Source organism: Metopolophium dirhodum, chromosome 6, assembly GCF_019925205.1.
Source record: "Metopolophium dirhodum isolate CAU chromosome 6, ASM1992520v1, whole genome shotgun sequence".
In the NCBI taxonomy this organism is placed as follows: Eukaryota; Metazoa; Arthropoda; class Insecta; order Hemiptera; family Aphididae; genus Metopolophium; species Metopolophium dirhodum.
The window spans coordinates 34,865,067-34,887,690 of record NC_083565.1 but is presented as its reverse complement, the minus strand read 5'-3'; the positions used below and the strand labels follow the sequence as shown (position 1 = coordinate 34,887,690).

At 27.4% G+C, this 22,624-nt stretch overlaps 1 protein-coding gene and 2 long non-coding RNA genes across 9 annotated transcripts; 2 read left to right on the top strand and 1 right to left on the bottom strand.

The window, feature by feature from the left end:
* The first annotated feature begins 868 nt into the window (after positions 1-868).
* On the top strand, positions 869-3,794 carry LOC132946825 (uncharacterized). 2 transcript variants are annotated; one of them, XR_009664781.1, is made up of 6 exons: positions 869-1,074; positions 1,159-1,398; positions 1,465-1,600; positions 1,677-1,794; positions 2,214-2,357; positions 2,920-3,794. It is a non-coding gene; the product is annotated as an uncharacterized LOC132946825 (long non-coding RNA). The 2 variants fall into 2 exon arrangements; XR_009664780.1 differs by having other exon boundaries at positions 1,677-1,809; positions 2,920-3,792.
* Positions 3,795-4,500: 706 nt separating this feature from the next.
* Positions 4,501-9,815, top strand: LOC132947270 (uncharacterized). Of its 6 annotated transcripts, none has more exons than XR_009664875.1 (9): positions 4,501-4,709; positions 4,794-5,033; positions 5,086-5,235; positions 5,352-7,527; positions 7,612-7,830; positions 7,897-8,030; positions 8,107-8,239; positions 8,643-8,787; positions 9,350-9,815. It is a non-coding gene; the product is annotated as an uncharacterized LOC132947270 (long non-coding RNA). The 6 variants fall into 6 exon arrangements; XR_009664871.1 differs by having other exon boundaries at positions 4,502-4,709; positions 5,100-5,235; positions 5,312-7,527; XR_009664874.1 differs by having other exon boundaries at positions 4,502-4,709; positions 5,312-7,527; positions 8,138-8,224.
* Positions 9,816-10,219: 404 nt separating this feature from the next.
* LOC132946904 (anoctamin-1-like) lies at positions 10,220-21,311 on the bottom strand. Its single transcript, XM_061017020.1, is given in 22 exon segments — positions 10,220-11,242; positions 11,564-11,699; positions 11,757-11,862; positions 11,940-12,118; positions 12,178-12,383; positions 12,449-12,621; positions 12,683-12,780; positions 12,845-13,048; positions 14,178-14,345; positions 14,415-14,644; positions 14,709-14,866; positions 14,943-15,175; positions 17,040-17,100; positions 17,102-17,200; positions 17,276-17,295; positions 17,298-17,432; positions 17,434-17,442; positions 17,677-17,934; positions 18,413-18,553; positions 20,718-20,914; positions 20,987-21,040; positions 21,116-21,311. Coding segments are annotated over 19 exon segments (2,670 nt in total). The 5' UTR covers positions 20,718-20,914; positions 20,987-21,040; positions 21,116-21,311; the 3' UTR covers positions 10,220-11,186.
* Positions 21,312-22,624: the final 1,313 nt, after the last annotated feature.

Here is a 22,624-nt window from a genome sequence, read left to right as displayed (position 1 = left end):
TTTATTTGGATCAAGGTTAGAACCACTGATATCGTATATATATTCACTTTTCGAATAAAAATATACATTTGTATGAATTTCTAACTGAAAATTGGGTTTTCAAATTTTCGTGATTTATACGAATTTTGTCGAAATTTTAACTTCAGACGCTCGTAAAAAACTACTGTGGATTTACGCTAGACTTTTTTTTAATTTCCACCAACAACAAAATACGAGGAACGTTGTAGGCGTATTACATCCTCAAGTTATTGGACCAAGCGAAAAATTTTTTATCGTCAAAAACTAAAATAATCGAAAACTTCATTTGCATATCTCGACATGAATCTAAATATTTTGAAGATGTTATGGTTTTAAATTCTAATATAAACAATCAGTGGAGATTGCATGTATCTACAGTAATTTATTTTAGAGTAACACCACTTACACGAAAAACCAAAACCAATTTTACGTATAAATGCACGTTTTCCTTAATTTTTTTTTGTTTTTCCCGGGGCTTTTGGAGCCTAGGTACTGTTAATTTCCGACATCCCCTATGCGCCTACTACATTCACTTTCCCACCGGAAAAGATGAAAACCGAAGCATTATTTCGACTACTTATCGTGTACACAGACACAAAAAATAAAAATGTATTACGCAGAACGTACATTTGCTAATAGTTTCAATATAGGTCGATTCACTCTAATTTTTAAACTGACGATGCTAAATGTGATATGCCGATCGTAAATTTACTATACAAGACGAAGACAGTAAAATGCCCGTGTTACGTCATGGGTCATGGAGTTGCATCGTTCGCGAAATTTCGGACTTCGGTAAAATGTAAAGCCCGCGATTCTGTCTTATCACTATGATAGTAATAATTGTTATCAAATAAATACATAATAATATTATTTTTTCGTTTGCCGACGTTTGAATCACTCGCGAATCGCAATTATTTGAAATTTGAACAGAAATACAGACTACAGTCGTGCAAAGTTCTATTGATACATTTTAGTACAAAATCACCATGGATAAGTGTATTCTTTTTAGTAAAACATCCAAACTATCGCCCCGCCACATTACGTTAATTTTCATTTGTAAGTATTATTTTCTAGTTGTACTGATAATATTTCTTAATAATATGGAGTCATTCTAATTTGCTAATTTATTCACAAAAATAGATTTCCAAAAAATCAACGAATTAAATGATTATCCCAATTTCTACCCGACATAGAATCTGCGGTGATCATTTCACAATCAGTGATTGTAAACAATGCTCAGTAAATTAGTAAACATGGTCAGAGGCAGTCACAAAACAGAATCCAAACCACTTATCTGGGATAGAGAAGTAAAATTAATTTTAGTCATTTACGGCAACATTGGTACTACTCTGAGCACGACCAGGAAATCACATCTAAGAGGTAAAAACATTTAACAAAAATTATGAATTAGGTATTTATATATTTTTTACAACTTGACATTTTCAGAAAACAGTGTTTCTCCAACGATGAGTTAGCAGAAAATGAACAGCGAATAAAGGATTTGGAGGCCTTACAGTTGATGAGTTTAATTCGCCCAGAAAAGTCTTTGATACTTAATAATGTCTAATTCACACACACTTATGTAAGTATATTGCTCAAGTGTTCAATTTTAAATGTCTGCCAAAACCAAAAGTCACTTAATAGCTTATCGTTTTTAGTTCATACAATGGATTATTGTTTTCTAAACAGAAATATATGATGTACCACATACAAGGAACTAAGAAGTGGAGCCAATGTGTTGACAATTTTTCAGACGTCGAACTATGAAACTTAAAGGTGGTAATGTTGTTGGTAGGTTTTTATTCTAAATCTATTTTACTGTGCTATTAACTAACATACCCACCTGTTCACGGGACAAATTGTATATCTAATTGTGTGCGTGAACATATATTTGTCTATCGAAAGGGTTCAGCCCGTTTAGTCAAAATAAATTAATAAATAAATAATTATATGTTACAATCTTAAAATGCCCATAACTTGTTTTAAAAATAAAAAAACAAATACAATAAGTGCTTCCCCATAGGGTTCGTTAAAAAATATTTTTGCCTATAAGTTTGATAATAATATTATGTCATATGACTCTAATATATTAAGTCTAACAGTACAAAACTGGATCTACTGTACTCACATTTGCATTTTGCTCGTTGTTCAAAGAGAGAATACAAATGGTGCACTGACGTATTTTTAATTTTTAGGTAATACAATTTTGCTGAGCAAGAATCCAATTTTAATAACGCCGAGGGCCTCAACACATTTAAATTGCAAAGAAACACGTAACTTGTCTGGACATTGCTATCTTTTCTGAAGGGAAAGCACATCTGGTTGTATGCTTTGGACAGGTAAAGATTGAATGTTCCCAGCCGTTTTTAAATACATCGGCAAAAAGAAAAATATGATTATGTTTTTGACAAAACTTGATTTTCTTTAATTGGTGTAACTAAAAAAAATACCTAGGTATAGATACATAATTTGTTCGCCAAATGTTCCTATTGGCATTTTCTATACGCCATAAAATTTTTAAAACAATTTTACTCTTTTTGAGCTAGTTATGGGGATAATACATTTTAATATTTTCTATTAATTTTGTTTTTAAAATTATTGTCAATAAAAAGTTCTTTGCTACGTCAAAGAGTTTAAAAAATATCTAATACGGAGATCCTAGTATAGTTTCTATAATATCTGTTCACAATCATAAGAGATACATACCCACCATTTTTCATAAGCATTTAAAGTTCACATTTTGACAAATTTCATCAACAATTGGCAAATTCTTGTGTAGTTAAAAATGTAATTAATGTTCAATTTTGTATTTAGCTTATGCTTGTAGAAAAAATTGATAAAAATTGATCATAGTAATATTATTTTGCAAATTGAATTAAGTATGTAAATTATTGGTTACAGTTTGTCAATCCCATTTACAACGAGGCAAGACAAACTTCTTTGCAAAAACAGTATGCAATTACCAAAAAGCTCCAGTAGCTGTTATTAAAATTCTTCAACTATCAACAATGGACATGATCGATGTAGACTTTTAAATTATGTATATTGTTATACGTACTATTTCCTTAAATTTGTAATTATTTTTCCTGTGTTTCCCCCCCCCCTCTCATCACCCATGAGAAGGATTAATTAGTTACTTTATTTGATCAAAAAAAACTATACCTATGCACTTTGGAGTAATGTTTGTAAATAAAATTATTTTGTCAATGACGTATTTATAATTATAAGAAAACTTTATTTAAAATTTTATAACAAAAAAGAAAAGTATTTAAAATCTTTATAAATTATACTATCATACTTTTTATATTTGTCGTATTTATAGTTTAATTGTAATTTAAAATTTAGAAATATATGACAAATTTGTTGTAATTTATTGTTATACTTAATCTTTTTTTTTTAATTTCCCGTTAGCATCAGTTATTTTTACATACTAGATAAATTCTTACTGAATAAGAGAAAATAAATTGTAATATAATGTAAGATTTGACTGTAGTAAACAATAGACATATAAAACAAATTGTTTTTTGTCTGGATATTGCAGAACTTAAAAGTAAACCTTGTGATTAATATGTTAATTTCAACTTTTTAATTTAAGCATTTCAGTTTTTATTAAATTAATTTCTTTACATTGTATTATGATTAGAGAGCGGATTTGTATGCATTTGCATATTTATTCTGGTTGATCTTACACTATGCTGAGTGACCACAGAATTTGTTTTTATGACCATAACGATTTAAACTGGAACTGCTGCATATTTCGATAATTAATTCATTTTTATTAATTTAAGGACTTATTTTATGATTTTAATTGCATATTTCTTTGTTTTTAATGGATATTTTTGAATTGAATACTACTGCAATATTGACAAAAAAAAAGATAAATGTCATTATGGAATTCAATTTTGTGTTTTATAGTTATACACTTATACACAGTACCCATATTGTATTTATATTTTATTTGCATAAAATATTGTTTGGCGCCCAAAACAGAATTAATGCAACTTTTCATACTACCTTAGGTGGCTGACATGAATAATATAATATAATGTAAAGGCCATCTCTATACTAAGAGAATAGGGGTAATGGGAATTTCGACCTCCCCAAAGCAACAACTAGATTCATTTTTCCACCGGAAAAGATGAGAAGCGAAGCATTATTTCGACTACTTATCGTGAACACAGACACAAAATAAAAAAAAAAAATTACGCAGATCGTAAATTTGCTAATATTTTCAATATAGGTCGATTCAATCTAATTTTTAATCTAACAATGCTAAATGTGATCTGCTGATCGTAAATTTGCTATACAAGACGGAGACAATAAAACGACCGTGTTACGTCTTAAATCGCGGGTCATGGAGCAGCGTTCACGAAGTTTCGGACTCTTTGACAAAATTTAATGCCCGCCACCGACCAGAAGTACCACCAATTGGTAATCATTCTGACTTATCACTATGTACCACGAAATAGTAATAATTGTTATCAAATAAATACATAATAATATTATTTTTTCGTTTGCCGACGTTTGAATCACTCGCGAATCGCAATTATTTGAAATTTGAACAGAAATACAGACAACAGTCGTGCAAAGTTCTATTGATACATTTTAGTACAAAATCACCATGGATAAGTGTATTCTTTTTAGTAAAACATCCAAACTATCGCCCCGCCACATTACGTTAATTTTCATTTGTAAGTATTATTTTCTAGTTGTACTGATAATATTTCTTAATAATATGGAGTCATTCTAATTTGCTAATTTATTCACAAAAATAGATTTCCAAAAAATCAACGAACTAAATGATTATCCCAATTTCTACCCGACATAGAATCTGCGGTGATCATTTCACAATCAGTGATTGTAAACAATGCTCAGTAAATTAGTAAACATGGTCAGAGGCAGTCACAAAACAGAATCCAAACCACTTATCTGGGATAGAGAAGTAAAATTAATTTTAGTCATTTACGGCAACATTGGTACTACTCTGAGCACGACTAGGAAATCGTATCTAAGAGGTAAAAACATTTAACAAAAATTATGAATTAGGTATTTATATATTTTTTACAGCTTGACGTTTTCAGAAAACTTTGTTTCTCCAACGATGAGTGAGCAGATAATGCACAGCGAATAAAGGATTTGGAGGCCTTACAGTTGATGATTTTAAATTGCCTGGAAAAGTCTTAGATACCTAATAATGTCTAATTCACACACATTTATGTAAGTATATTGCTCAAGTGTCCAATTTTAAATGTCTGCCAAAATTAAAAGTCACTTAATAGCTTATCGTTTTTAGTTCATACAATGGATTATACTTATTATTGTTTTCAAAACAGAAATATATGATGTACCACATACAAGGAACTAAGAAGTGTAGCCAATGTATTGACAATTTTTCAGACGTTGAAACCAAACGTTGAGCTATGAAACTTAAAGGTGGGAATATTGTTGATAGGTTTTTATTCCAAATCTATTTTACTGTGCTATTAACTAACATACCCACCTGTTCATGGGACACATTGTATAATATCTAATTGTGTGCGTGGACATATATTTGTCTATTGAAAGGATTCAGCCCCTTGAGTCAAAATAAATTAATAAATAAATAATTATATGTTACATTCTTAAAATATCCAAAACTTGTATGAAAAATTAAATACAAATATAATAAGTGCTTCCCCATAAGGTCCCTTAAAAAATGTCATATAGGCTGTTAAACGAGTTGGGATGTTGTGCAGTAAGTACATTTATTTATCATAGTAATAATAATTTTCAAATTTAATTAAATATGTAAATTAAAGGTTTACAGATCCTCAAACCCGTTCCCATTTATGGATCTTATATCTCAACAAGGAAAGACAAACTTCTTTGAAAAAAGAGTTGGCGATTATCAAAAAGCTTCAGTAGCTGTTATTGAAACTCCTCAATTGTCGACAATGGACATAACTGAACAAGACTTTTAAATTAGGTATATTCTGATAGCCGCAGTATTTCCTTCTATTTGTGTACTTATTTATTCTATGTTTCCCCATCCACCACCCATCAGAGGGTTATTAGTTACATTATTTAACGAAGCCGCACTATGCACTCTGAATTATATTTGTGAATAAAATTATTTTATCAATGACGTATTTATAGTTATAAGAAAACTTTATTTTTAAATATTATAACAAAAAAGAAAAGTATTTAAAATCATTATAAATTATACTATCATACTTTTTATATTTGTCGTATTTATAGTGTAATTGTAATTTAAAATTTAGAAATATATGACAAATTTGTTGTAATTTATTGTTATACTTAATCTTTTTTTTTTAATTTCCCGTTAGCAGCAGTTATTTTTACATACTAGATAAATTCTTACTGAATAAGAGAAAATAGATTGTAATATAATGTAAGATTTGACTGTAGTAAACCTTGTGATTAATATGTTAATTTCAACTTTATAATTTAAGCATTTCAGTTTTTATTAAATTCATTTCTTTACATTGTATTATGATTAGAGAGCGGATTTGTATGCATTTGCATATTTATTCTGGTCGATCTTACACTATGCTGAGTGACCACAGAATTTGTTTTTATGACCATAACAATTTAAACTGGAACTGCTGCATATTTTGATAGTTAACTCATTTTTATTAATTTAAGGACGTGTTTTATGATTTTCATTGCATATTTCTTTGTTTTTAATGGATATTTTTGAATTGATAACTACTGCAATATTGACAAAAAAAAAGATAAAAGTAAATAAGGAATTCAATTTTGTCATTTATAGTTATACACAGTACCCATATTGCATTTATATTTTATTTGCATAAAATATTGTTTGGCGCCCAAAACAGAATTAATGCAACTTTTCATACTACCTTAGGTTGCTGACATGAATAATATAATAAAATGTAAAGGCCATCTCTATACTAAGAGAATAGGTACTGGGAATTTCGACCTCCCCAAAGCAACAACTGGATTCACTTTTCCACCGGAAAAGATGAGAAGCGAATCATTATTTCGACTACTTATCGTGCACAAAATAAAATAAAAAAAAAAAATTACGCAGATCGTAAATTTGCTAATACTTTCAATATAGGTCGATTCACTCTAATTTTTAATATGACGATGCTAAATGTGATATGCCGATCGTAAATTTACTATACAAGACGAAGACAGTAAAATGCCCGTGTTACGTCTTAAATCGTGGGTCATGGAGTTGCATCGTTCTCGAAATTTCGGACTTCGGTAAAATTTAAAGCCCGCGATTCTGTCTTATCACTATGATAGTAATAATTGTTATCAAATAAATAACAACATAATATTATTATTTTTTCGTTTGCCGGACTTTAAATTCGGATCACTCGCGAATCGCGATTATTTGAAAATTTGAACGAAGAATACAGACTACAGTCGTACAGAGTTCTATTGATACATTTTAGTACAAAATCACCATGGATAAGTGTATTCTTTTTAGTAAAACATCCAAAGTATCGCCTCGCCACATTACGTTAATATTCATTTGTAAGTATTATTTTCTAGTTGTACTGATAATATTTCTTAATAATATGGAGTCATTCTAATTTGCTAATTTATTCACAAATATAGATTTCCAAAAAATCAACGAATTAAATGATTATCCCAATTTCTACCCGACATAGAATCTGTGATTGTAAACAATGCTCAGTAAATTAGTAAACATGGTCAGAGGCTGTCTCAAAACATAATCCAAACCACTTGTCTGGGATGGAGAAGTAAAATAAATTTTAGCCATTTACGGCAACATTGGTACTACTCTGAGCACGACCAGGAATTCACATCTAAGAGGTAAAAACATTTAACAAAAATTATAAATTAGGTATTTATATATTTTTTACAACTTGACATTTTCAGAAAACAGTGTTTCTCCAACGATGAGTTAGCAGAAAATGAACAGCGAATAAAGGATTTGGAGGCCTTACAGTTGATGAGTTTAATTCGCCCAGAAAAGTCTTCGATACTTAATAATGTCTAATCCACACACTTATGTAAGTATATTGCTCAAGTGTTCAATTTTAAATGTCTGCCAAAACCAAAAGTCACTTAATAGCTTATCGTTTTTAGTTCATACAATGGATTATTGTTTTCTAAACAGAAATATATGATGTACCACATACAAGGAACTAAGAAGTGGAGCCAATGTATTGACAATTTTTCAGACGTCGAACTATGAAACTTAAAGGTGGTAATACTGTTGGTAGGTTTTTATTCCAAATCTATTTTACTGTGCTATTAACTAACATACCCACCTGTTCACGGGACACATTGTATATCTAATTGTGTGCGTGTACAAATATTTGTCTATCGAAAGGGTTCAGCCCGTTTAGTCAAAATAAATTAATAAATAAATAATTATATGTTACAATCTTAAAATGCCCATAACTTGTTTTAAAAATAAAAAACAAATATAATAAGTGATTCCCCATAGGGTTCTTTAAAAAATATTTTTGCCTATAAGTTTGATAATAATATTATGTCATATGACTCTAATATATTAAGTCTAACAGTACAAAACTGGATCTACTGTACTCACATTTGCATGTTGCTCGTTGTTCAAAGAGAGAATACAAATGGTGCACTGACATATTTTTAATTTTTAGGTAATACAATTTTGCTGAGCAAGAATCCAATTTTAATAACGCCGAGGGCCTCAACACATTTAAATTGCAAAAAAAACACGTAACTAGTCTGGACATTGGTATCTTTTCTGAAGGGAAAGCACATCTGGTTGTATGCTTTGGACAGGTAAAGATTGAATGTTCCCAGCCGTTTTCAAATACATCGGCAAAAAGAAAAATATGATTATGTTTTTGACAAAACTTGATTTTCTTTAATTGGTGTAACTAAAAAAAATACCTAGGCATAGATACATGATTTGTTCGCCAAATGTTCCTATTGCCATTTTCTATACGCCATTAAATTTTTAAAACAATTTTACTCTTTTTGAGCTGGTTATGGGGATAATACATTTTAATGTTTTTTATTAGTTTTGTTTTTAAAACTATTGTCAATAAAAAGTTATTTGCTACGTCAAAGAGTTTAAAAAATATCTAATACGGGGATCCTAGTATAGTTTCTATAATATCTGTTCACAATCATAAGAGATGCATAGCCACCATTTTTCATAAGCATTTAAAGTTCACATTTTGACAAATTTCATCAACAATTTGCAAATTCTTGTGTAGTTAAAAATGTATCAAATGTTCAATTGTATATTTAGCTTATGCTAGTAGTAAAAATTAATAAAAATTGATCATAGTAATAATATTTTGCAAATTGAATTAAGTATGTAAATTATTGGTTACAGGTCGTCAATCCCATCTACAACGAGGAAAGATAAAACTTCTTTGCAAAAAACAGTATGCAATTACCAAAAAACTTCAGTAGCCGTTCTTAAAATTCTTCACTATCAACAATGGACATAATTGATGAAGACTTTTAAATTAGGTATATTCTTATATGTGCCTATTTCCTTTAATTTGTAATTGTTTTTCCTGTGTTTCCCCCCACCACCCATCAGAAGGATTAATTAGTTACTTTATTTTACCAAAAATAAACTATACCTATGCACTCTGGAGTTATGTTTGTGAATAAAATTATTTTGTCAATGACTAATTTAAGAAAACTTTATTTTTAAATTTTATAATAAAAAAGAAAAGTAGGCATTCCAAATCATTATAATATCATAATTTTCTTTTTTGTTTGTATTTATAGTCTAATTTATAGTTTTTATGTATTTTAAAATTTAGAAATACATGACTTATGTGGTAATGTGTTGTAAATTATTGTCTAATTATTATACTAAATAAGAATAACTAGTTTATATTATAAATTATCCCTGTGTAAATATTTGAAAATCATACTATGTTGGTATACCAAATTTGAAATTATAATATATACATTTGGTGAAGAATCATAGGTATGTATATTAATTAATTGCTGTTGAACTACAACATATTAGTTAAAAAACTGTAATTTCTTCACCATTTTACGGCCTTCTCAAATATTTAGAAGAGTAGGGTCTGTGAATTTTTTATTCAACCAAATTGTTGTACCATCATCAAAAGAATTATCGCTTCGTTCAGAATCTAAAAGATACTCTGTATGCTGTAACCTGTATTTTATATTTTAATTATAAAATATTTCAGTGTTTGGATAAATACATTAAGTAGACAAGTGATCAACAACTATTTTATTAAAATCTAATAATAAAAAAAAATAAGCATATTATTGATTTAATTAAGCATTAAATTGTTATTTTATTAACAATTATGATGAGAAATATTAACTAGTGCTGGAGCATTAAAAATAGTTTCAAAACAATTGTTAAAATTTTAAACTATATAATATATGAGTAGCAGAGAATTTAAAAAAACTGTGCATACATCAATTATTAAATAAAACACTTACAATAATGAAAATAAAAAAAATCAATAAAAAAAATTGGAAAGCACATACTATTGACAATAATTGTTATTGTCTATAGTTATTCACCGTATAATAAATTATGATTGATTCTAATAAAGTATATCCATGTTCATTGAGGTAATTTTTAGTTATTAACTATCAATAACACTAAAAGAGTATAAAAAAATATCCCTGAAATTCCTTATATAGGTACATAAAAAACATTTATAATAAAAATAACAAATATACTTATCTATTTTTAATGAGGATCTTTGGTCATTATAATTAGCAACATTTCTATATATTATATTTAAATATAAATTATAAAAGTGAAATAATCATTTAAACATCATCATAAGCATGTTTATGGCTGTGCGTGAAGAATTAAAGTAGACGGGTTATGTTAAAGATTACCAAGCAAAATGCTTCATAATTAGTATTAAAAACCATGAACACAAGATAATGACTTAGATCAGCGATGCCCAACCCAAATCTTATTATTATGTTGGAACAAAATATATAAAAATACCATTATTTCCAAGGTATTTAAATTTCTTTCTTTTATTATAAATATAAAAAATTTTCTATTATAGCAGGTGGCCCGCACAATAAAAAAGGTTGGGTCTCACTGACTTAGATCGATAAAATAAATGTATTAATATACAGAAAGTGCGGCTGAACAAACAAAATTTTTAACAATAAATAATAAGTCCTAAAGACCTTTATAAGTATTGGTCTTATAAGCTTTGTGGTGAATTGACGCCGTGCAACATACCATCCATGTGTTCAACTTCTGAAAGGTAAATAGAAGACAGATAATTATATTTTCAGTTAGATTAATGGTTTTTGTTGTAGTTTTGAAGAGAACACACAAACACAGTCGAATAAGAAAACAAAACCAACATAACAGTGTTCAAATGTTATATTGTTTAAAAATAAAAATAATCATAAATATTATAATAATATTATAAAAATAAATAATGTAACATACAGTCTAGTATGAAATAACAAAAAATTAGAACTATATTAATAAATAATAGATAATATAAATTTATTAGTGTATTTGATGTGTGCTGTGTATTCCTTCGTTGTTACAAAATTTTTTCTTTTTTGCCTGCTGCTTTTTTCGCCTCATTCTTAATGATCATTTGAGTAGTAAGATAAGACTCTCGTTTAATCCTGTCGCTGAGGGCATTTGGAACATCTGGTATCAACCATTGCACGGCTACTTTCACTAAAGATACAATATTCTGAAAAACTAATAGATTAGCACACAAAAAAAAATTATATTAATAATTTTTTATTACTTGAAATATAACAATGAATGTGAGGCGTGCAACGAGCACTTCATAATAAAATGTGGGTCTTTCATACTTTTGTGGCGACCATGGTGGATTTCTATAGTCTTTATAGCTGCAAAAACAATATAGATGTTATGTTGCATACTGAAAAAGTTATTAGAAAAAAAAAAAATGAATCAATATATTTACCGGCAATAAGTAACATTAGTATATGAGGATGACAACGGAGCAATACCACTTTCAAAGTCTTTGGTATCAAAGTAAGCTAAAGTATTGTTCAAGAAACCCTTGTCTGTGTTGTCTTCACTCACCAAACTTATGTACACCATACGAGGTATGTAATTTGAAGAAAACGCTATTATAAATGCCTATAAATCATAATTTATATTTAATAAACAAAATTAATTTGATATAATATAATACGAACATTTGTGATAACTGCTAACTTTCCCAAAATATCTAATACCCGATACCACACACCAATATTAGGCACTCTATGAGGAATTGGTCGACGGAAATACTTCATAAACTTTTTTGCATCTAATCTCATTTCAAATACATTGTTTAACAATGCAAAGAATGGACCCAGTGGAAATGCAGTAACAAATAATGTTACAAAACCATATTGCATAACTAAAAATGTAAGAATTTAATTAATTTTAAAATATAGCTTAAAATTAAATGCCTCAAAATATTACCCATTTCTAAATATTCTGGGAAGAGTCCTCTTGGTCCCCAATCCAAAAGTTTGTAATCTTCAATCCAAGGTTTCTTAACAGCTGTAGCCAAATCTTCTTCTTCGGATGATGATTTCAAATTATCTAAGCGACCTGTGTTCTCAGTCAATGAATTGAACCAATTTAAACCCACACTATAATATAAACAGTTTTAGTTTTTGGCTTTTACTACATGGCCAATACAATTTTACATACGGAATTATCATTTCAACAACAGTATTTAATGCTTGTTGCCCAACCATTATAATGAACAATTGGATGCTTAATTCCATGAGACATCCACCTGGACTACACTAAAATCATAATGCTCATTGAATACTGATCGAGTATAATTAAATAATTATGTGCATATCTTACTTCTTCTTGACGAAGATTGAATATACGCAAATATTTAGCAGGATAACCAACATTTTTGCCTTTCAAAAAAGCTATATAAATTATTGATGTATAATAATTTACAAATTGGAAGAGGTAAATTTTTATTGTCAAAGATTCGTCAAATTCGGTTTGTGTGCGGAGTAGTTCCATTTCAGTCAGATAAATAGCAACTTTATCATAAACCTAAACAATATTATATTATATTAAACATAGATTGTTTTAATCAGTATAATATAAAAATAATTAAAATTACGCCAAGTTTTTTAATGTAATTAATTAAATTAATTAAACCAAAACAAATATTTATAAAACACTGTTTCTAAGTTTTTCGTAGATACTAATATTATTATTTGTAAATAATAGTTTGATTTTGGTGTTAATTTAAAGTAGTCACACTTAACACGTTGACAGACAAGAACCACCGGATGGCACAATATGTATTATTAGTACACCAAACATATTTTCCAGTGTTATTTCAAATTTGTATATATTATTGTATTTGAAAAAACATTTAAAAATATTGAAAAAAAATTTAAATTATATGTTTATTATACCAAAAAAATAAGTAATGAGTCTCGCTATGCTGCTGCACTTTTTTTAGTGCACTATTGTAGTGCCATAGAAAAGTTTATAATATAAAACCATATTTATTTATGGTCGCCGGTGGTCATGACGTGGTGTGGTAGTAATAATCAATTATGGGTGCTGGGAGGTCACAAGCGTATAAAGTTTGAGAATTACAAATGACTGCAGGCGTTTGCATGGTAATCTTCGTGTTAAAAGAGTTTATTAAATTTTTCTATTATTATTAAATGAAAAATTACTAACCTTTTTATTTCTATAAATATAATGACTGTAGCAACTAAAAAAATGAGAACTTGCTATGCTCTATAGTAAATTAGGTAATTGAGTAAGTCATTGTAATGGATGTGTTAAATTTAAATTTAAATTAAATTAGAACTCATTGTACACTACAAAAAAAAATATTCTAAGGTGAGACAACTAATTACATTTCAAAGGATATTTTATTATAAACTTTTAATGCTATTAGAAATTTATTTTTCTATTATTAATACGGTAAGTTGAACTAATTTTTAAACTTGAAGAATATCATGGCATTTGTATGGTTCCAAAAATATGATGATGGAAAAATAATTAAAATTTATCGTTATAAAACTAATACATTCATTGGTCTGTTCAGAATCTAAAATGAGTATTGAAATATTCATTTATCGATTTTTATTTTATGAATAATACTACTTATATTGCCTCTAGCTAGTTGTTATATAAATTAAAAAATATAAATACTTACAAAATTTAATAATTGAATGCAAACCAAATTGATGATAGCTGCTGTAGTTGGAATAAATATATTACTATATGTACTCATCCAATCTGATTGATTTGTAAGACTAAGTGATGCTAAAACAGACATGCGATACAGCACAACTCCAAACACGGCAGCAATGGCAACCATAATCTTAAAACAAAGAGGATTTAAAAGTTGATTAAATTAACACTATCATACATAATTCTTAATGAAGCTTACTAATAGTAAAAGAACGGAAATGCTAAATAATGTTGCAGGAATTTTCTTCCAGAGAGGCACGGTTGGTTCAATATTCCCTGTGACTATGTTCACTTTGGTATGATTAGATCCAGCTAAACGTGCCAAGTATTGTGGCCTTGGATGTTCAGCTTCAAAAGTGAATCCTGTCAATCCCCAGCGATGTGTAATGGTAGCTGAATATCGTTTCCACAATTCAAGAAATAGAGTAGCTTAAAAATGGAATATATTTTAGTAAGTAAAATTTACACTATTGAAAAATATATATTAACTTACCCCAAATAGACATCAGGAAGGCAAATATCACAGTCAGATCATTATCAAATAAATATGTTAACCTTGCGTAAAAACAAGTGTTTGAAAGTTCCCAATAATCACATGTACGGTCACACAATGGGCACATTATTGTGTCTTTGTCATTACAAATATCAGAACTAAACCAAAAATTGAATTTAATATTTAGTAAATCAAGTTCAATATACTACTATGATAAACGATATAAGAAATTACCTAAATCTGTTATTAGGAAAGGTGAAGATACCATAAAAAAATACAATTAAACCCAAAATAGCAGCTGGAATCAACAGATGTGTGTAGAATCCTAACCATGTGAAGTAAAATGCGTACTTCACACCTAGATATTCTTTAATCTGATCAATTGGCTGTTTACGAATCCATTTACTCATCATAGCCCATTCGACATACAGCTGATGGCGTAATGAATTTTCAGTAGTATGCTCTCCCTAAAAATGAAATTATATTTATTTATCTTTTACTTAATAAGAACATAATAAATATTTAAAAAAAAAGGTGGGTAAGTGGATGTCGCTTTGCTGTACAGTAGGTTACAAGTGGCGTCACTGTAGTCTGTAATGGATGGTGTTAAATTTAAATTCAATGATATAAATATCATTGTATAAAGAAAAACGATTCTGAGCGAAAACCAGTCAGTCAGCCCTATTATATTACCAAGTATGTTTGATGATATTATTGTGAATAAAGTAATTTATATATAACCTATTTACGTGGAGCCTTGTTTTCAATTTTTAATCCTTAGCTATAAAAGTTGAACATTTTATAAATTTTCAACTACAAAATAATTATTAAATTATAAATTTGAACTTTAATTGCTTATAAGAAAAAATTGTGCCTATGTATTTTTAATATTTTTCAACTATTACAATATTTCAAAATGTATCATGTTTATTGAAGTATTGCAACAACTTACAACATATATTTTTATCCTAATATGCTAAAAATCCTAAGAAAACTATATTATACTACAAAACATTATAGAAACCTTTAAGAAGGAAAACAATTTCATTTGAGATATTTAAATATTCAACTTTGTGTGAATATAAATATAATGACATTTAAGTTGATATAAAGGTGTCAAATAATCCAATAAATTATATACAATTATAATTAGAATATTATTATGATTTATTATATCAAATCTAAGTAATTTTTTCTATAAAAGTAAAATATGTTTTATTATAAATGATAAAATAATAATATATTATTATACAGGCAAAAAAACTTATTATTTTTTTATCATAAATACTTGTCAAAATAAATGTATTAAAATATAATACTAATAAAATTATAAAACACGAGAGTCTAGATAAAGTTTAGTAAAAAAAAAGTTTGGTTCAACTTTAAAAAATCAAAGTATTATACTTAATATATACATTTTTCAACAGTGTAGGTATGTTGCATCGAAATATATACAAAATGTAGGTCAAAAGAATATTATAGTCATACATTGTACCTATCAACAAGTATTAATAATAAATATGTTTTTTTTTATCTAACTTAACCTAACGGCTGAAAACTAGGGAATAATATATGATATTTAGTCAATAATAGTATACTATATACCTAACCTGTAATAGCATTAATTCATAACATTCTTTTCTTTCTGAAAACAGTTTTAATATAAACTTTGTTGGGAATTCAACTACTAACTCTCTCAACCTCCGTCACACCTAAACAATCATTTTGTGTTTAGAGAAAAGTATGGTTTTAATGATATTGTATGTGGGTGCTATACTATGCAAGTAATATACATTTATATAGAGTAGACCATAATTTATGTATCCCGCGTATGTAGGCAGGCTTATTCATATTTAACAAATAAACTTCTTTTATCCTAAATAAAAAAATAATTAAATTGTATTACAATTGAATAATTATAATTCATAAACAATAACCATACAAAAAAAAAATGATGCACCCCATATTTACCTAATTGAGCATAACTGTATTAAAAAGTAACAAAGTTATTAAGATAAAAAGAAATAGTATTTTAATAGTCCCAGACAAATGATTAACTCAAGTTCTCTTATTTCAATTTAAATACATACCTAGTTAGTAATAAACGGTTTTTACACGGCTTGTTGGAGAAAACAATACAGCAAATCTTAGTGTAGTATTATTTAAACTAATTTATAGTCAAACTATTTTTTTTTTAATTTCGTGAACTAAAGAAAGAAAAAAAAGTTAAAATAATGTTCTACTTAATGAAAAATGGCGAAGGTGTTTTGTTAATTTACACAAAAAATTATGATTAAACTTTTAATTGAGTTTCTATAATATTATACTTACATCATGTAAAGGATAAGCAGCTCTATAAACACCTCCATCTAAAAGACACTGAATTCCGACAATCCGATTGATCCTTTCCCCAGCTAACTCTGTTTAAAATGAAATCTATAACTAATGTTCGAACTTCAGCAGAAAAGAATTCTGGATCATCCTCATTAAATCTAATATAGAAAATAGAAAGTATGCATGTTATAAAATAAAAATATGGGGTGCAATAATGATATCTAAAGACTAACAAATAACTTTTTTCCCGTGAATTACTCTGCTGTCAGAAATGTACTTAGCTGGTACAAATGGTCCAGGATCAATAGTGATAAAAACTCTTATAATGCGACCAACAATTTTTTTTATCTTCTCTATTAGATCAAAACCTTTTTCGGGAATATGTTCAGATCATTGGATACTAAAATATAAAATTCTACAACTCAAATTTAAAATGACTACAGTTCATAATGCATCACAAATTTTATTTGTATATATTTATTTTACTTAAAATTGCACGATTACACATTTAGCAAAGATTAGTTCTACACAATTCTTCATTGTTTCAAGCGTAATCTATTTTTTTTTTTATAAAATATATATTATTTGCAAACTTAAGTTATTTTTCAAAAAATACTAAGAGGACAAAATTTACCTCTTTCATGGGCATTCGCAGTTTTAATATTTCACAATATCTACGTAACACTGGTATAGGTGCATGCACTTTGACAAATGTCAACCCACCAACAACATCTTCTTCAAGAAGTAATCCTTGTTCTTTAATTCTTTCCTCAAAAGCAGATCTACGGTTCCAACCATCTATGTCTACTGGTGCTTTGGCTTTGGATGATGAAACAAGCACAAAATCCACAGATATATCACCTGGCGTCGAATCAAATGTTATGCTTTCCGGCTAAACATTAAAAATCTATTAAGATATATTCAATATAATCTATTAAATTAAGAGGACTAAGTGAAAATTGTTGTTTTTTCTCTCTGATTTACACACAACATAGTACATTTTCATACAGTAGAACTAATTTTTGTGTTGTTAGTTTAAATATTAGAATGAATTGATCTATTATCAAACTTAAATTAAAGAACATTATTTGTATTTGTAGGTTCAAGGTTGGTTTATTTTTTTACAATATTTAAAGTTGTCTGCGATACATAAGCATTTTGAAATTGTAATAATTTATACACTCATAACTTGCATACAATTTGGAATATTGTAAAAAAGCCCAAAGTACAAGTACATATAATGATTTTAACAAGTTTGATGAAAATTTTTTAGGTTGGTGTAAGTTTGGTCAGTCAGACAAAATAAATAGTGTGAAAAACATACACATAAGAAATAAATCAAATAATATTTCTTATACAATATTTAATACCCTTATGTGACGAGCAGCTTCCGGAGAATTATTTATCAGATCTTGAGAACTAAGATATAAAGACATGCGAGATAATTCCAGGTCGTCTTTGTACATCCTGGTAGTCTCCATTGAGGCAGTCTCAGCCTCAGAGTCACTCATCTATAACCATAATTAAAATTATATAATATAAATCAATTAAAAATGTATATATTTGAAATAAGTTTGAATTAAATATTATTTTAAATTCTGATAATCTATTTGTTGAACAACAATGATTCTGTTTAGAAAAGAATATATACTTAATATATAATGAAGTTGAATATTATCTTCAAAATATTAAGGGTGATTTATGGTATCATATTAGTCATTATATCTTGTTAGTTAGGTTCAAAAGTAAAAATACCCAATACTTATATAAATAATCGGTAAAAATAAGAAAAAACAGTGGAAAAAACAAGATTTTTTGCAAAATAAATTATTTTTTTTCTATACTGATTTAATAATGTAATAATAATTATAAGAAATTGAAAATTTTCATCAAATATTTATATTAATATTAGCATTTTCTTAATATGTTGTCTTTTTTTTTGAGCTATTAGGTATTTTACATTTTAGGCACCCGTTTCACCATATTCTCAAAACATAATATACTACCTGATTTCTATTTTAAAATTTACACAACGTTTGTACTGTCAAATTTAAGAATTGAACCAACTCAATTTGTATTAGCCTCTTTGTAACTGCCTGTTTGGCGTGTATATTGATATATATATAATAAATGATTGCAATATATTTGTATGACGTAAGAGCATATTAATAAAGTAGTTAAGTTAACGAGATATCATTAGAGATTATATTTACTACATAAACTTTATAATTTATGCAAAATACTATTGGGGTAGTAAGGTTATAAATATATCTATTTTTAAATATTAGAAAGGTTTCACAGTAACTATTTTTTAATTATTGAATCAGTAATGTAATTTAATAGATGTATTTCATATACTCATTTCTATTTACAACACAACCTGTTTAGTTAGACAATCTAAATACCATTTTAACAAAAAATGATTTTTTTATATTAGCAACATTAAAGAATATATACTATATAGTTCAAATAATAAGTATTAACTAGGGCAACTAGGTTATTTATGGGTTAAAAAATAATATCAATAGATAAAAGATGCCATACCAATAAAGGGTACACTTTTAGAAATGTATAAATTACATAATTATGAAAATTTGAGCGTTACTTAAGTTATGTTTTAAAAGTATTAATTTCATACTTTTATATATTTACTTTATTTATTTAAATCTGAAAGTGAAGAAAAAAAATTAATTGTCGTACAATTATATGGTTTTGTTTTAACATGTTGACAATGTACGTTTAATGGCTTTTTGCGGTTCTCATTCCAGTGCAATAGTGCATGCATAATATAATAATAACGTCTAATAAAGAGAAATTACTGTCATATTATGGTTATGATTATAAACAGTGTATAAATTCATATTTTACAAAATCTATTGAATCACACTAATTAATGATCAAACATTTTTCAACTACTCAAGTAAATAATAAACAATTTAGTATATTTTTTATAAATATGAATATGCGATAGAATATTTTTAAAAAAGTTCAATCATTTTGAAATTGTAGGTATGTGATTTTATGATGGTATGTAACTTTATGAATATATAAATAAATAGGTAATATTATTATTTATAATAAGTACGCTAAATTGATCAATGGCTATTTATATTTGCTATAATTATAAAGCTGTGAATTTAATGTATTAAAAAACTTTAAAAAATGCATTAATATTTTAACAAAATTCTATTTAAAATGCACTTTTAAGTTTAAAAAAGAATCATCATTTAAAAAACATAAAAACCGTAAGCGTAAAGTATTATTAATTAAGTATGATGTGCATACAATGTTCATAAGATCAAAATAAAAAAATATAAAAAGGGGGGAAAAGTTTTAGCTGATAGAAATTATTAAAAAATGTCAACTTAAGTCCCAAAAAATCAAAAAATATAAAAAAAATGCAAGATATGAGTTTCAAAATTGAATTCATTTGTACCTAATTCAAACTTTGAATTAAGAAAGCTGTTTGTTAATGTACTTTAACTAAAAGAAATTTATTTTTCCTACAAATTGCACATTCTTTTGGTTTCTCTAGGTTCATAGTGTATGTTCATTAAGTATTGTAAAAGTAAACATGTATTACTTAAATGTAACAAACAGATGAACAAATTAAGAAGTAGTGTCGTTTTTTTAAATGCACAAAATTAAACAAACAATTTACTAATGAGTACTTACATATTGGATATCCAAAGGTGAATCATCGACTAGAATAAAATGTATTGTAATCAAAACATTCTAGCTCATTGGATATTTTGAGGGTCAGTAAAAATCCCCTCCAGCGTGCAAATAAAATGACTATAACACAAGCATACTCATATAGCACACACACATGCACTAAGAAAATTAATCAAGGACAGCAAGATAAGTACATACTGCAATAATTAAATACCAATTATAAAACAGCTTAAAACACAAATATTAAGCTCAAAAAAAGAGATACATACTATTGAAAATGTGTGATGGAAGATTATCAGAATCTAACAGATTGCACAAATTATCTGAAACATAAAAATCAAAATCCCTTAGTTTTACATTAAGTTATCTGTTTGAGTATGCGAGTTACTGTGACATACATACAAAACGAAGTTTAAAACAATGAACATATAATATAAGTTAAAACAAACAAAAAATCGATTAAAAATATGGTAACTACTATTTTTCTTCAATATTAACAATAATAACAATAACAATCTAATATACTATATCTGAAAACTAAACGAAATACGAATCGAACTTGTTGAAACGGAGTGCTTTTAATTTTACTTAAGAACTGATAGTGGATAGTGATAACTGATAAGCTTATCAAATCTTGTTTTCTAAGTTAAGATTTTAACTTGTAATTTGATACCACAGACTTCTATACTATAGTATACTAGTATAGAAGTCTGTGTTTGATACAGACTAACTACAACTTACTACAACAAAGCAATACTATAAAAGTATAAATTGAGTTGTAGATTCGTCAGGGTTTCAAGAACTGAACTAATTTGTGTTTAGTTCAGTGATTTCAAGTCACGATTTAAGATATACGTAAGGTATATCATGGTTCAAGTCTTCAGATTGTCAGATATAGGTGTAATCATTATAATAATATAATAATTATACTATGATCTAAGGTTCAAATGTTCAATTTTCAATCGCTGTATGTCTGTATCACAATTTATATTTTAGATAATTGATTAAATTATATAATAATATATTGTTTATATTCAATATCTATATATTATACATAAAAAAGGTGGGTAAGTGGATGTCGCTCTGCTGTACAGTAGGTGACAAGTGGGTTACTGTAATGGATGGTATTAAATTTGAATTCAATGATATAATATCATTGTATAAGAAAAACGATTCTGAGCGAAAACGGTCAGTCAGCCTATGATATTATCAAGTATATTTGATGATATTTTTGTGAATAAAGTAATTTATATATAACCTATTTACGTGGAGCCTTGTTTTCAATTTTCAATCCTTAGCTATAAAAGTTCAACATTTTATAAATTTTTAACTACAAAATAATTATTAAATTATAAATTTGATAAATTTTGTCAAAATGTAAACTTTAAATGCTTATAAAAAAAAAATTATGCCTAACTATGTATTTTTAATATTTTTCAACTGCTATTAGAACGATATATCAGGAGCATTAACTGAAAATGTTCCTAAACAGTTCAAAACAAAACATTTTTAATTTTACCCCCCCCCCCCCCCCCAAATACCAATTAGATTCACTTTCCTATCAGAAAAGTTACTGTTGAAGAAAATCCAATCACTTTTACTGTCCTAAAAGGTGATGACAGACACAAAAAAAAAAAAAACACACATTGTAAAATTAATACATTCATCGCTTCGCTCAGAATCTAAAATGAATGTGTGTGTGTGTCGTTTGTGCATTCCTAAACCATTCATCCGATTGCTATGAAATTTGGTACAGAGATAGATTAGACCTCTGGGAAGAAGATCGGCAATTTAAAATGGGTAAATTGGAGGTACAACCCGGGGAGGTGTTCAAACAGAGATTTTAGATTTTTGATGGAAATGTTTGTTTGTAAATAGTTGCTATTGGTTTTAATAATTATTACCTA